The 15,725-nt window shown below is 40.6% G+C and overlaps 2 protein-coding genes and 1 long non-coding RNA gene across 7 annotated transcripts in view; 2 read left to right on the forward strand and 1 right to left on the reverse strand.

Moving 5' to 3' along the window:
* The window catches only part of LOC124222681 (uncharacterized), a 96,384-nt gene extending 93,213 nt beyond the window's left edge, over positions 1-3,171 (forward strand). For all 3 annotated transcript variants that reach the window (XR_006884082.2, XR_006884083.2, XM_046633911.2), the window contains one exon: positions 1,284-3,171. Coding sequence is in view for 1 of the 3 variants with exons in the window: in XM_046633911.2 (XP_046489867.1) it covers positions 1,284-1,321 (38 nt within the window). In the remaining 2 variants the exon portion in view is untranslated. The remainder of the gene's footprint in view (positions 1-1,283) is intronic.
* Positions 3,172-10,100: 6,929 nt separating this feature from the next.
* Positions 10,101-15,725, reverse strand: part of LOC124222679 (uncharacterized) — a 161,009-nt gene continuing 155,384 nt past the window's right edge. For all 3 annotated transcript variants that reach the window (XR_006884076.2, XR_006884070.2, XR_011177577.1), the window contains 2 exons: positions 11,828-12,377; positions 10,101-10,429 (listed from right to left, as the gene is read on the reverse strand). This is a non-coding gene — a long non-coding RNA (uncharacterized lncRNA). The remainder of the gene's footprint in view (positions 10,430-11,827; positions 12,378-15,725) is intronic.
* On the forward strand, positions 11,928-14,572 carry LOC124222678 (3'(2'),5'-bisphosphate nucleotidase 1). The gene is made up of 4 exons (XM_046633909.2): positions 11,928-12,285; positions 12,582-12,801; positions 13,080-13,164; positions 13,255-14,572. Exons 1-4 carry the CDS (start codon positions 11,928-11,930, stop codon positions 13,510-13,512), a joined length of 921 nt encoding a protein of 306 aa, XP_046489865.1. The 3' UTR covers positions 13,513-14,572.

The raw sequence follows: 15,725 nt of genomic DNA on the forward strand, positions 1-15,725 counted from the left end.
CAGCGACGTCGGCCGGGAATGAGCCGTGATTTTTGTCACCTCATCAGCGGCGTCGTTTGAGGCCGAGACGCCCAACTCGAGGGGTGAGAAAAGGCCTGAACCCCGAGGCGCTAATCCTACAAACTTGCACGTGAGTCTTGTAGCAATTCGTTTTGCAACTCACTCTCGTCCCTGCGGTCTTAATGATGCGGCAGTTGCTCTGTACGTATTTCTCAGTCGCTCGACCCTTTTCGGATATTCTCATACATTCATGCTATCCGTACAACCTTGCGCAGGGAATTGACGGACTTTGGAGGACGTCGTAAAAGTTTAGGGGAATTTAAACGGGATTCATCAGACCTTGTGAGTGAGCTTCGAGCTTTTCACTGTTGAACAACATTGGGAAAGGTCTAATTCGTGCTGGCTAACGTTGAATTTAACACCTAAAAATATGTGTCTCGCTATGGATATGAAATTTTATACAGTGATTTTTATTTACTACTGAATTCTTGATTACGCACGCGTGTAGGAACTTTTTTTTGTATACATATATACGTGAAACAGACGTATTTTAAAGTTTATAATAACCAGGCACAACGATGTGTTAAGCTTTCTAGTACGCGGAGCCTGACAAATTCATCTCTTGGGTAATTTTTTTTTTTCAAAGAATTTACCTCTCAGAAATGTATCAAAATTTTTTCATTCAAGCATTGTTGACGATCCTCGGGGAGTAAATTTCTATTCAAAGTTTTTGAGTGAAAAACACACTTTTGCGGGTTGGAAAAACGTTGGCTTAAATTATAAGATATTGCAGAGACCCTGAAAAATCGCAGTGATAATGAAACGTTATAAAAGTTGTTTTATTTAATTTGGATACAATTAGATTTGGAAAAGAATTCAAGTTACCTCGCGTTTGCTATAATTCATCCAAGGTGTAAGAATCCTGTTTCGAGACAATTATTGAGAGGAACAAAGAGTGGCTGGAGTTAATGCTCGTTAAAATTTCTCAGCTCAATGAGCCGATCTAAGGTTTCTTATATTATTTTTATCACCGTTACTGTTATTATTGTTATTACGTTTATTGTTATCTTCACACGTAGTACCGTATTTTTTGTATTGTGTAACCGTCATTGTTTTCCTGCCATTCGAAGTCACGAGTATGAAAAATATTTGAATGCAGGTTATTTCCAGTTATTTTCTCAATAACTCAATATTTGGAATGAAACTTTGGTAAACGATTACCGTAAAAAGCTGGAGTATGAAATCTTGATGATAATTGGTGTTTTTTTCTGTTTCATGAATAGATGAAAGGTGCACAAATTCAAACGGATTGAACTCCTGAAAACCTCAGCGATATTGGCCGAGCATTGCACTGGGTCCGCGATTTTCGCCACGCAAGATTCGCGGCCCGCCAATCTGCCAATCTGGCGTCGCTGAGTTTGCAGAACAATTCATGGGACGCGAACTGGTCTGAAAGTGAATCAAGGAAGTAACTTATGATACAGGAAGCTTCTTTGGGAAGTATCCTCTCATTCTGATCCGGCGGTAAACATTCTACGCCAAGAATGTCTCATCAGTCCAACCAGGAATATTCATTCTCGTCGTATTCTCGTCGAAGGCTACAACGTCAACTAAAGGAAGCCAGTTGTGCCAGTGACGGATTCTCGACGTTTCATAACTGCTTCGTTCCTCTTTTCTTGGATAAAAATTCATTTCAACAAAGTTCCGACACCCGCATTCAATGTGCACCCATAATATACAATGCATTCTCAGGTCGATCCCACTTCACAGAAATCAAACTCGAATCAAACGCGAATAAACACCCCGGTGACATTTTTGCAAAACGAATGTAAAATCATTCTAGAAAGAAAAAAAATCAACTTAGATTCAATGCAGATGAATTATTTGAAAAACAGGATAAACTAGATCCCTGTGATTTTGGTTTAAAAAAAAAAATATGGAAAAACTTTTGACGTGTAAAATTGTGCCACATTTTCACCTTGCGGTTAGTAGTAAAAGCAACGGTCGTAAATAAATTTCGTATCAAGTCGTAACCTTGAATCCTGGGGCCCTAAAGCAGTGCAAATAATCAGGTGTAAAAAGTTTTAAAAAATGCTTTGAATTTTGAATGCCTTTTTCGAGAGTTCATTTTTAATCGTACCGTAATATCTGCGTTATATTCCCCCGCGCGCTATCAGGCATCGCATTACCGCCATCTTGACCTTGTCCTACGGATACGTAAATTCGCACACGCAAATTAAATCACGCCGCTGCGTGAATTATGTCGTAATTATTATATTATACGGGTAAGAGTTCGGCAGTATCAAGCCAATTAAAAGTTTTGTCTATTTAATATTTATCAGTGATTCCTGCATAATCCTGAAACTAACGCCGCCCGTTATAAACCTTATACTGCCTTCGGGAGAAAAGCGAAATGGGGTTGGTACGGAGAGAAAAGGTGCTAACGCACGGAGGAAGAACCGACTTATTCTATCGATCCTTCAAACTTTTCGATTTATACGAAATAAATCGCCCCACTGCGCGGTACGTATTATCAAGTTTTTTGCCCTGACAGTTGTATGAATAATGCCTGAAAACTTCATCCACCGGCTATTTTTCTAATATATATATATATTACGTGTGGAGATTTACGTATATTTTACATACATAGGAACAGGCATGTGCCAAAAGTTCCACCGATTATCAGCCCAGCATCCCCAAACCGTATAATTGATTTTCCGCCTCTTTAGCGGAGATATTTTTCATAACAATTGACCTGAGAAATGGCAGTTTGTTCACAAGTATTGATTGCTGTATGTAAAAAAATTATTACGTATATAATAATTATTTACTCTGTCTGAATTAAGCATATTTTGTAATTTGCTGTGTTATTTTCTTGAAGAACAATAGATGTTGTGGTATTTGGATGTGGAATATCATAGTCAATAGAAAATGAAACACTATTTTTTGTTAACTGATTACACATTTATTCTTCCATGAGGACATAAAGTACAGTAGACGAAATTTATGGTGTCGTTGAGCTGATGAAAAATACAATTAAAATGTAAAAAATTTGTATACTCTGTACATGTACTACACCATGCTTTGTAAAGAACATTTTTTGCATTATTATATTATGTTTATTGTAACGTAAATATGATTACTGTAATATAAAATGAGTTGGAATTAAAATAAAAACGGATGTGCAGCGTTAACAAAGCCTTTATTTGTTCCCACTTCATTTCGACTCACTTGATTTATTGATGAAATTGTTATTTACAATATTTAGCTGGAAAAAATTGTCGTTGTTATGTTGAGGTTTAAGGGGTAACAGGACTGTGAAAACCTGAAGAATGTACGATTTTTTTTCGATGTGAGCAATGCTGATGAGTTGATAATATTAGAAGAGGTTATGAAGCATACATTTGAGTATCATAGAAGAATTATTATTACTATTTATTCGAAAATGGCAACACTAATAGCCATTCTCGCGAAAAAAGCGGCACACGGTGTAACTGGTGCATATTTGAATTTATGAAGGGAAGATCAGCTAATCTCCATATTATTAGCTACGGAAATACGATTGTTTCGGTGCGTTATCTGCGTTCCTGGGATTCCGATTGATCAGAAGAGTGTCAATATTGGGGAAAATTCCACGATTCTGAAAAGTTCTGGAATGAATCATTCGATGCACTATTTCGACGAAATTTTACGAGCGAATTCGATTGGGCGCAATCTTAAGACGCTCCGAGTATTGGATTTAAAGCGACAGACAAAAAACGAAATGCTATCTCCGTCATTTTCCTACTACTGGTCTTTTTGTCGTTTCTTTTCTGCTCTTGATCCTATACACGTTCTGGTACGTTTTTTTTTTTGGATTTTTTAGAGTTTATTCGGTCAGAGGAGAGTCCCGTTCTTCGATTTTTGGATGAGAATTTTTTCCAAAATGAGAAGAGTAACGTCAACCCCATAAGATCTACAGTAAAAATCTGACAATAATAATAAATGCTGCAATTTTATCATCCAACTGTCGCAGAACGGCAGCGTTAGTAGCTGACCCGTTGAGTGAGGAACATATCTTTAGTCAGCGGCTGACCATCGAAGGGCCTAGCCGCTTGAGTCTGGGATCGGCAAGAACGATCAAGTGCGTATTTCTTGTCTGAAATATGAAATCTAAAATCATACATCATACACCATATCATATCATCATACATCACACATCATACATCATACATCATACATCATCATACACAGTATGAAAGGTCGAAACCAAAGTTTGGATGTCGGATGTTCAGAAAGTGACGTCACCAATCTCAAATCAGCTAGCCGAATTCCTCAGTCTGGAACGAACCGCGCAGTAGAGCGGACGGATGAGAGTCGCGCTCCGCAAATTTCGAGTACCGGGTTCTCAACCTCCCGGATCCCGCGCTTCGGCTCCGCTACGTATTTCGAGTACCGGGTTCTCAACCTCCCGGATCCCGCGCTTCGGGTCCGCTACGCGGTGAAACTCGACTTCCAGGACAAGCGCTCCGTAATTTCTTTACTCCAGGTCCGCTACCTGGTGAAACACGACTTTCAGGACACGCGCTCCGTAGTTTTTGCGCTCAAGGTCCACTACCTGCAGGAACTCGACTTCCAGAACAAGCGCTCCGTAGTTTTAACTGTCCAGGTACTTGACCTAATGACTTTTGACTTTCGGGAGTAATTTTGCGTAGTTCCGGCTGTAAAGGTTCGTGACCTCGTGACTTTCGACCAAGCACTGTCTAGTTTCTGCGCGGGTCTGCTACGCGGTGAAACTCGACTTCCAGGATAAGCGCTCCGTGGTTCCTGGTTCATGTTTACAATAAATTATTTCAATTCGTTTTTCGCGCAACCCCAGATTCGGTAGCTGTCGGTCCGCTAATAAAATTTCTCGACTTCCAGGATAAGCGCTCCGTGGTTCCTGGTTCATGTTTACAATAAATTATTTCAATTCGTTTTTCGCGCAAGTCCAAATTCGGTAGCTGTCAGTCCGCTAATAAAATTTCTCGACTTCCATGATAAGCGCTCCGTGGTTCCTGGTTCATGTTTACAATAAATTATTTCAATTCGTTTTTCGCGCAAGCCCAAATTCGGTAGCTGTCAGTCCGCTAATAAAATTTCTCGACTTCCAGGATAAGCGCTCCGTGGTTCCTGGTTCATGTTTACAATAAATTATTTCAATTCGTTTTTCGCGCAAGCCCAAATTCGGTAGCTGTCAGTCCGCTAATAAAATTTCTCGACTTTCAGAATAAGCGCTCCGTGGTTCCTGGTTCATGTTTACAATAAATTATTTCAATTCGTTTTTCGCGCAAGTCCAAATTCGGTAGCTGTCAGTACGCTAATAAAATTTCTATAACTTTATAATCTTCTCATAATCTTTCTGGTAGATAATATCGATAAAAAAATTATATCAAACCTTACACATTATTTTTGATTTGTTCTTATGCTGAAAATATTTATTACTATTCAAGGTATAACCTGAGGTGGTTGAAGGTGGTCGGAGGTGGACGAGGAGGAGGACGAGGAGGACGAGGATTTGTGCTGGGTGAGTAAAACACTTTTATAATATTTGATGGCAGTTGTAATTATATTTCATCTGAAATATTACAAACTTGTCACGTTTACAATAAATTATTTCAATTCATTTTTCGTGCAAGCACATATTCAGTAGCTATGAATAATCTTATACAATTTATTATATTATTAATTAATTAATTAATATTCTTATAATATTTGATGGCAGTTGTAATTATATTTCATCTGAAATATTACAAACTTGTCACGTTTACAATAAATTATTTCAATTCATTTTTCGTGCAAGCACATATTCAGTAGCTATGAATAATCTTATACAATTTATTATATTATTAATTAATTAATTAATATTCTTATAATATTTGATGGCAATTGTAATTATATTTCATCTCAAATATTACAAACTTGTCACGTTTACAATAAATTATTTCAATTCATTTTTCGTGCAAGCACATATTCAGTAGCTATGAATAATCTTATACAATTTATAACATTATTAATTAATTGATGAATTACATTAATCCTTACACAATATTTTTGATGTGTTCCTATACTAAAAATATTCATTACTATTCCAGGTATTACCCGAGGTGGTCGGAGGTGGACGAGGAGGAGGACCAGGTGGACGAGGAGGAGGACGAGGTGGACGAGGAGCAGGCGGGGTGGGTCGTGGGAGAGGACCTCTCCTCTCCTCAGAGGAGGGGAGGGGGGGGGGGGGGGGGGGGGGGGGGCAGGGATGGGAAGGGACGGGAAGGGAAGGGGAGGGGGAGGGAAGGGAAGGGAAGGGGAGGGGGAGGGAAGGGAAGGGAAGGGGTGGGGGAGGGTGGACGGGAGGGGGAAGGGGAGGGAGGGTGGGAGGCGGGGAGGGGCGGGGGGAGGGGGAGGGCGGGAGGGAGGGAGGGAGGGAGGGAGGGCGGGGCGGGAGGGGGGGGGGGGGAGAGAGTGGAGGACGGATGTCAATGCGAGCCCGTTAGAGTTAATAGAGCAGTACCCGCCCCCCTACACGCCCGCCCGCCCTCCCTCCCCTCCCGCCCTCCCTCCCACCCCTCCCTCCCTCCCACCCTCCCACCCTCCCTCCCCGCCTCCCCGCCTCCCTCTCCCCCCTCCCCTCCCACCTCCCTCCCCCTCCCCCTCCCGTCCGCCCTCCCTCTCCCCTACCCTACCCTTCCCTTCCCTTCCCTTCCCTTCCCTGCCCCCTCCCCGCCCACCTCTCCCCCTTCCCTGCCCCCCCCCCCCCCCCCCCCCCCCCCCCCCCCCCCTCCTCTGAGGAGAGGAGAGGTCCTCTCCCACGACCCACCCCGCCTGCTCCTCGTCCACCTCGTCCTCCTCCTCGTCCACCTGGTCGTCCTCCTCGTCCAGCTCGTCCTCCTCCTCGTCCACCTCCGACCACCTCGGGTAATACCTGGAATAGTAATGAATATTTTTAGTATAGGAACACATCAAAAATATTGTGTAAGGATTAATGTAATTAATCAATTAATTAATAACGTAATAAATTGTATAAGATTATTCATAGCTACTGAATATGTGCTTGCACGAAAAATGAATTGAAATAATTTATTGTAAACGTGACAAGTTTGTAATATTTGAGATGAAATATAATTACAATTGTCATCAAATATTATAAGAATATTAAATAATTAATTAATAATATAATAAATTGTATAAGATTATTCATAGCTACTGAATATGTGCTTGCACGAAGAATGAATTGAAATAATTTATTGTAAACGTGACAAGTTTTTTAATATTTGAGATGAAATATAATTACAATTGTCATCAAATATTATAAGAATATTAAATAATTAATTAATAATATAATAAATTGTATAAGATTATTCATAGCTACTGAATATGTGCTTGCACGAAGAATGAATTGAAATAATTTATTGTAAACGTGACAAGTTTGTAATATTTCAGATGAAATATAATTACAATTGCCATCAAATATTATAAAAGTGTTTTACTCACCCAGCACAAATCCTCGTCCTCCTCGTCCTCCTCCTCGTCCACCTCCGACCACCTTCAACCACCTCAGGTTATACCTTGAATAGTAATAAATATTTTCAGCATAAGAACAAATCAAAAATAATGTGTAAGGTTTGATATAATTTTTTTATCGATATTATCTACCAGAAAGATTATGAGAAGATTATAAAGTTATAGAAATTTTATTAGCGTACTGACAGCTACCGAATTTGGACTTGCGCGAAAAACGAATTGAAATAATTTATTGTAAACATGAACCAGGAACCACGGAGCGCTTATCCTGGAAGTCGAGAAATTTTATTAGCGGACTGACAGCTACCGAATTTGGGCTTGCGCGAAAAACGAATTGAAATAATTTATTGTAAACATGAACCAGGAACCACGGAGCGCTTATCCTGGAAGTCGAGAAATTTTATTAGCGGACTGACAGCTACCGAATTTGGGCTTGCGCGAAAAACGAATTGAAATAATTTATTGTAAACATGAACCAGGAACCACGGAGCGCTTATCATGGAAGTCGAGAAATTTTATTAGCGGACTGACAGCTACCGAATTTGGACTTGCGCGAAAAACGAATTGAAATAATTTATTGTAAACATGAACCAGGAACCACGGAGCGCTTATCCTGGAAGTCGAGAAATTTTATTAGCGGACTGACAGCTACCGAATCTGGGGTTGCGCGAAAAACGAATTGAAATAATTTATTGTAAACATGAACCAGGAACCACGGAGCGCTTATCCTGGAAGTCGAGTTTCACCGCGTAGCAGACCCGCGCAGAAACTAGACAGTGCTTGGTCGAAAGTCACGAGGTCACGAACCTTTACAGCCGGAACTACGCAAAATTACTCCCGAAAGTCAAAAGTCATCAGGTCAAGTACCTGGACAGCCAAAACTACGGAGCGCTTGTTCTGGAAGTCGAGTTCCTGCAGGTAGTGGACCTTGAGCGCAAAAACTACGGAGCGCGTGTCCTGAAAGTCGTGTTTCACCAGGTAGCGGACCTGGAGTAAAGAAATTACGGAGCGCTGGTCCTGGAAGTCGAGTTTCACCGCGTAGCGGACCCGAAGCGCGGGATCCGGGAGGTTGAGAACGCGGTACTCGAAATACGTAGCGGAGCCGAAGCGCGGGATCCGGGAGGTTGAGAACCCGGTACTCGAAATTTGCGGAGCGCGACTCTCATCCGTCCGCTCTACTGCGCGGTTCGTTCCAGACTGAGGAATTCGGCTAGCTGATTTGAGATTGGTAACGTCACTTTCCGAATATCCGAAAATTCAAACTTAGTGCCGACCTTTCATACTATGTATGATGATGTATGATGTATGATGTATGATGTATGATGTATGATGTATGATGTATGATGATATGATATGATGTATAATGATTTTAGTTTTCACGTTTCATACAATAAATACACACCTTATCTCTCCTGCCGATTCCAGACTCAAGCGGCCAGGCCCTTCGATGGTCAGCCGTTGACTGAAGATATATTCTTCAGTGAACGGGTCGGCTAATAACGCTGCCGTTCTGCGACAGTTGGCGATGAAAAATTCTGCTCGTATCTTTCAAATGTGTGTTAAAAAACACTCGAAGTGTTAAGAAGCTTCGTTCTTTCTCTCTCTATCACCTTTTTAGGTCTTTAAATCACTACGCAGCGTTAAATACTGTCTCATATACGAAGCATCCATTTCATCTCGTTCAAAATTAGTACTCTGAATTTTTTTTTCATCCGAATACTTTTCGAAACACAATTCCGCTCCTCCACCCAACGCAGATACTTCACTTGCGACCAGCTAAAACAGCGTTTCGATTCTATGCCTATGAAAATTCAAGATCGAGAGAGCAAATGAAAAGTTTTCGGAATGATTATGAATATTAATGTTATAGAATACACGGTGGAACAGGGGGACGAGGAGGACGAAGATGGTCGAAGGTGGTTGGAGGTGTTCGGAAATGGTGGGCGGTCGTAAGAGCTGGCAGGAGGTGTTTGGAGGGGGTAGGAAGTGTTTGGTGGTGGTTGGAAGTAATCGGCGGTGGTCGAGGAGACGATGACGACGAGGACGATGAGGCGGGGTGATGAGGTGGAAGACGTGGACTAGGTGGACGAAGAGGACGAAGGTGGTCCGAGTTGGGAGGATGTGGTTGACGGTGGTTGGAGGTGCTCGCAGGTTGTTCCGGTGGTTGGCGATGGACGCGGTTACGCGTCTTCTGACGGGGATGATGGAGCTGATCGAAATTTCTAACGATAAGTCGCAGTCGACAAGTAGTCTCACGTACTCACGTCATACGGACTCAATCTCAAGCTTCTATTCCGACACTACTTTGGTTGCTACGAATGTCAGTGCGAGCCCGTCAGATAGAGTCCGTACAGCAGAACTCTCCTACGCTCCTAAGCTCACCTGGGCACACTTGCGCGCCGAAGACTGGTCACAAAAATTTACTCAGAGGTATCCGTCTTTATATTCTTCAATTCTATTAGTCAGCTAATCTCAGCTATTCTAACAAACCCATCATTCAAACATCCTTGGAACGAAATTTTTTGGTAGATTATCATTGATCAAAATTCATAGTTTATTTTATAGTTTCAACACTAAATATACATTTTAAAAGTGTACACATTATTATTTAGGTAATCCGTTTACTTAACCAAGTAATTATCATTCTATATTCTGATTTATTCAATAATTACACACACTATTCTATCACTTGAGTTTCTAAACCACGGCGAAATTTGTTCCTTGCCTCAGCACTAGGTCGCACCACCTCGTGGACTCTCCACGGCTTCGAAGCATTATCTCACGCATGCGGATTGCATGAAACACGGCGCATCACTGTGGTTCAAGCGAGTGTTCAAGCATGTTACTGACGTTGTCGCGCCACGACTCGAAACTTCAATTCCATAGATTGTATCTGAAATATGACAAAAAATCATAAATCAATCAAATATACCATGAAAATAATATGAAACTGGATAAAAATCTTTCTCCTCTGTCCACGAATCTATCATGGTCGTCATGCGCAGATCATGCATTGGGAAATGAACCCCTCCAGATTACCGAGCGCGAGCGAAAGAGAGACCGACATAGAAAACGAGAGAGATAACCTCTCGACCACTCATTGGAGTGCAGCTAAGCTTAGCGAAACCAGTTTCAGGCATTTGCGCGGCGCCAAGTACTCGCCGTTTTCAGGTTAGTAAGCACGTCGATGCATTTGACCTTAGATTGTAGTTAAATGAACTGTTGTGTTTCAATTGGATTCTTCATATCTTTTTCAAATCGTCTTTCATTATCTATTCTTCCGACAATAAATTGAAACACAATCCAGAACATATTTATGTCTCAATGACAGAATCGTCTGATCGTGTTACCCACAAAATGTGCACGAGTCTGTCAAGTATTCGTTGGCCGCCATATTTTCCAGATTCAATGCCGGGAAAATTTGAACGCGTTGGATGGTGAAAATTACCGTAACCTTGTAACCTTTCGATAGAAATATGAATTGTGACCGATCATAGTTTTTAACCTTTTTTTTTTTTTACTTGTGAAACATTTACAAGAACGATTTTGAATTCTCTATCTAGATATTGTACGAAATATTTTTTTCGTTCAATTTGATATTTTCAAAAAATATACATAGCTTCTAATTTAGTTCTTTGACACAAATAAAATAAATAAGTGATCGTTACTTGATTTGTTTTTTTTTTTCATCTTGACGAAATGGTACAGAATTATTCCCCATTGCAAACCAGTATCAGAAATTTGGTATCGATGAAGAATCAAAGAAAAATCGAAAAACGTTTAACCCACTTAAAACGGCTTGAAATGATCTTGTAGAAAAAATGTATCGGCATGCTATCAAATTGAGGAATAATAGAAATATTGTCCTCATTTCGTGTATACCTAATTCTATTTTCGATCTGAAAGGATAATTTTCTACAATTCACAAATAGTTTGAAATTATTTTTCACGATTTCCGAAACATCGTTTATTATTATTTTCCAAAGCGAGTTTTGTCACACTTCAAAAAACATTTGATCATCAGATCGAGACTGTGTCATTTATATTATTCGATCGGAGGTTAAATTCTACCCAGCTACAAAGCCGAACAGCAGTTCAATCGGGATCCTTGAGTCACACGGCCATAAAGATTAGATATACGATCAAAACCGAGCATAAAGATATAAGAAGTATCGAATCGCGTTTCACAAGCCGTGCAAAAACATCCCAATCCCAAGTGGCATTGGACACTTTCACACAGCCTTCAAAAGCGATTTCTAACGATTGTGTTAAAATTTTTTTGCAGACTGACCTCACCGAGCCGTCGTTACACGTGCTCGTGAAAAGTTCACTCCAGTCTCTCGTCCACTTATTGTCAGCAATCAGACAAGCCGGCATCCGATTTCATCGCTATGGCGCAGAGTGCTCCACTTCTTTTGCGCGTGGTCGCATCCTCAGTGACAGTAGCTGGACGTGCCGGAAAGATAATCAGGGACGTGATGACCGGAGGCGAACTGAACATAGTGAACAAGGGAAAGAACGATCCCCAAACCGAAGCTGACAGATCGGCGCAAAGGTGTATCGTCGCTTCTCTCAGCAGGCAGTTTCCCAACGTCGCTATAATCGGAGAAGAGGGACCGTCAAACTGCGAAGTCCCTTCCGATTGGGTGGTAACTGACTCTGATCAGCAGGTTCTTGGCGTACGGCTTCCTCAGGATCTCGAAGAAGTGGAGGACAAGGATTTGTGTATTTGGGTAGATCCTCTTGACGGTGAGTTGAGCCGTAATAGTTATGGAATGGCGGTGCTCCCGAAAATTTGGCTTCTTCAACCGTTCTTCTGCTTCCAGGATCCAAATTTCTGGCTGTAATAAAAAAAATCTCATTACTTACACATCGAGTTAACAAGCTGTCACTTGATGAATTTTTATCGGAAACCTCGCTCAATCAAGCATTACTATTCTTATGTGACACATTGCAGAACAATCGACAATTCAATGCTACCAATGTCGATGCAGATTTGATACTGCCGTATAATTGATTCGAAAAATTGTTTCTTCTGATTTCAGGTACTTCGGAATACGCGCAAGGACTTGTGGAGCACGTGACCGTTCTGATTGGAGTTGCAGTTCGAGAAAAAGCTGTTGGGGGGATTATTCATCAACCTTATTACAAGAACCCTGAAGACGGAAGCCTGGGTCGAACGTTATGGGGTATTGATGGGGTCGCGACTGGAGGTCTCCAATTGATTCCTCCTCCCGAGGGAAAGAGGATTATTACGACTACGCGGTGTGTATTTTTCTCGAAACCACAAAGATTTCGGATAAATGAGGAAGAGCTTTTCGCCTGTTATTTCACTTGATTAACCCAAGAAGAATATTGTTCACGCTATATCGTTGTGTATCTATGATGTAAAATTTTCCTCTACTACTCAATAGTCAAATCAACCGGTTCCAGCCCTCTTAAAGTCCTGAACATCCACTGAAATAACTGTAATATCGAATTACACAGTTTGTCAAAACATTTTACTGATTCTAATATTCTCCTCATTTCCATATATTTCACAGTTCCCATTCCGATGGGACGGTTCAATCAGCTCTAGACGCTTTGGAAGCGGACGAAATCTTGAAAGTTGGTGGTGCAGGACACAAGGTACACTCCAAGACCACGAATTTCGAGATTGCTAACCAAATTTAGTCAACATTTCGATCCCTTTTGACGTCGAGTTTTTCCTTTTCCCAGGTTATGCTCCTCCTGGAGGGAAAAGCTCACGCTTACGTTTTTGCAAGCGCGGGTTGCAAGCGATGGGACACGTGCGCCCCTGAAGCGATTCTTCGAGCTTTCGGTGGAACCTTAACCGACATTCACGGCGAATGTTATTCCTACAACGCTGAAACGAGTCATCCAAATACCCGAGGGGTGCTGGCCACTGCACCAGGGCAACAACATGCTTGGTACTTGAAGAAGATACCGGACGAAATAAAACAAAGACTGGCTTAGGTGTTTTCCTGATTTGCGCTTTTGCGTAGTTTCAAACGGTACATCATTCCAAAATCGTCCGACATGATAAGGCAACAAGTGATGGAATATTCAGAATCAAATATTCTTGAACGTATTTTAGCACTTATGGAGCCACTTAAAATTGTGCACCGAATCTTGTAAATCCGTTAATTTATTCACAGAAATGTTGAATTTATTCTAAGACGTGTTGTAAAATTGAAGAGTTATTTATTTTGTATTGGGATCATAAATGTATCGACTTGGTATATGGATTTGATAAATGATTTCCCGCGCCTGATCATCGAAGAAGACCATTTAGAATTTTAGAAGATCCGTTTGGTCCAGTATTGGATGAAAAATAGAACCTCGAAATGAATCAACGTTTGTTACATTAAACGAGTGTTTTCAGGATACGAAAGTGAAATTCAATTACCTACAGTCGAAGAAATGTTCGTCAGATCGGTAGATTCTTGTTTCTTGAAAGAAAGATTATAAAAATCGAAGAAATATTTTATTCTGCTCCAACCAACACTTGACATAATTTTTTTTACTCAATTCACCTAATTCTAATGAATATTGAGCGGGAGCAAATACTCTTTTAATACCGGCGATGAAGCATCGGAAAAAGTGCTCTGACTAAATAGAAATTTAAACTGAAAATGACAAGAATTTATCTGCAAGTACCTCTTTGGTAAAACATCGTAAAACGAATATCTTTCGTCCGATAACACGGCACAAACGAAGCTTCAAATATTCTATTACTAGCACTAAATGTTTCTGCACAACTGAAATGGTATTAGGAAATTTGGCAAAAGGAAGTATGGCCTAAGTGAGTAGATATTTTGAATTATATTATAAATGCAAGTATGAAAATGTTAACGGTATAGAAAGTGAGAGAATGATAATGTAGGTACTGTCATCAATAATCATATAACCAACTGTATAGTGAAGTATATGATTTTTGTTATAGTATATCTGACGATTCGTGCTTTTGTAATTTATCATGTCATTTTTTATGTATCATTTTGAAGTTACAAAATAAATCATGTAATAAATTGAAGGTTGAATTCTTTCAAAACGTTTTACGATTTAACAGACGAAAGTTTTCAGTAACGTGCCCATAAATAAAATATGTCAGTCCGCAACATTTAGAAGCCTAGATAATACCGTTAGTCAAACTCACCGACATATCGAGGTATCAAATTGCGTTATCACGTACGTCAGTTACCGTGAAAAGCTCGCTGTTATACCGACAGCTAAGTGCGTTCCGTCCTAAGATCACGCAATGATCTCCTGATGTCAAAATCCCACCTGCAGGTAAAGAAGGAAACTGCTTTTTATTCGATCGAAAATATTCCCTGCAACTTGCAACTTTTTAATGAAACATAAGTTGCCATCCTGTACGAAGAAAAGTCGAAGCTTTAATCCTTGGATTGAACAGATTGGACATAATATTCGGAGATCGCTTAGTCAACTCTTAATTAGGAACAATTACAGCTTGCCTTACGAAATGCGATAGATATTTTAAGATTGAGACGATTAGATTGCATCGAGTACTTTGCACGGTTAAATCTTCAGACACAGAATATTCCGGAATATCTTATCCAAGAATTTCCAAGTAGGTACGACTTGCTTCGCTGGATAAATTGAGATCGTCTGATTGGTACGGAACGTGAAACAATGCGGCTCAACTCGCTCAACGCCCAGCTTGAACCACTGTCTGCCATCCCGTCTAGACTCAGGAACGCAAAAGTTGTGCTATAATCGCAAGCAACTGCAGCACAAAGACGGTGACAATATCAATTACCACTGTTCACACAAGGAACTCTCGTCGAGGGATCCGACGTTACGTCGCGCAGGAAATATTCCTTCAATAGAAGTCGCGTCAAAGGATTTTCGCAACGAAGCTTTTTTTTTTTTTTTTTTTTCACAACTTTTTCTTCCTTTTATTTTTCACGCGTCGATGGGCGAAATAGGAAACTCTGCTTGTCTTCATACACTTGTCGGTATTTTCTTTCATTCGTCAAATATCACGGTAGGTTACGTTTAAACATGATACGTGTGCAGCGATGGATGAGCTCTGCGCACGTATGTATGAAACGTTCGAGATCAAAGCTCCTGTGAAACGAAGCGGATTTTACGGAAAAGTGAGAAATCTCTGGGGAATTACGAGTATTCTTTTTCACAGGTCTATTTATTTTTCTGTTTGAACA

Source organism: Neodiprion pinetum, chromosome 7, assembly GCF_021155775.2.
Source record: "Neodiprion pinetum isolate iyNeoPine1 chromosome 7, iyNeoPine1.2, whole genome shotgun sequence".
NCBI lineage: Eukaryota > Metazoa > Arthropoda > Insecta > Hymenoptera > Diprionidae > Neodiprion > Neodiprion pinetum.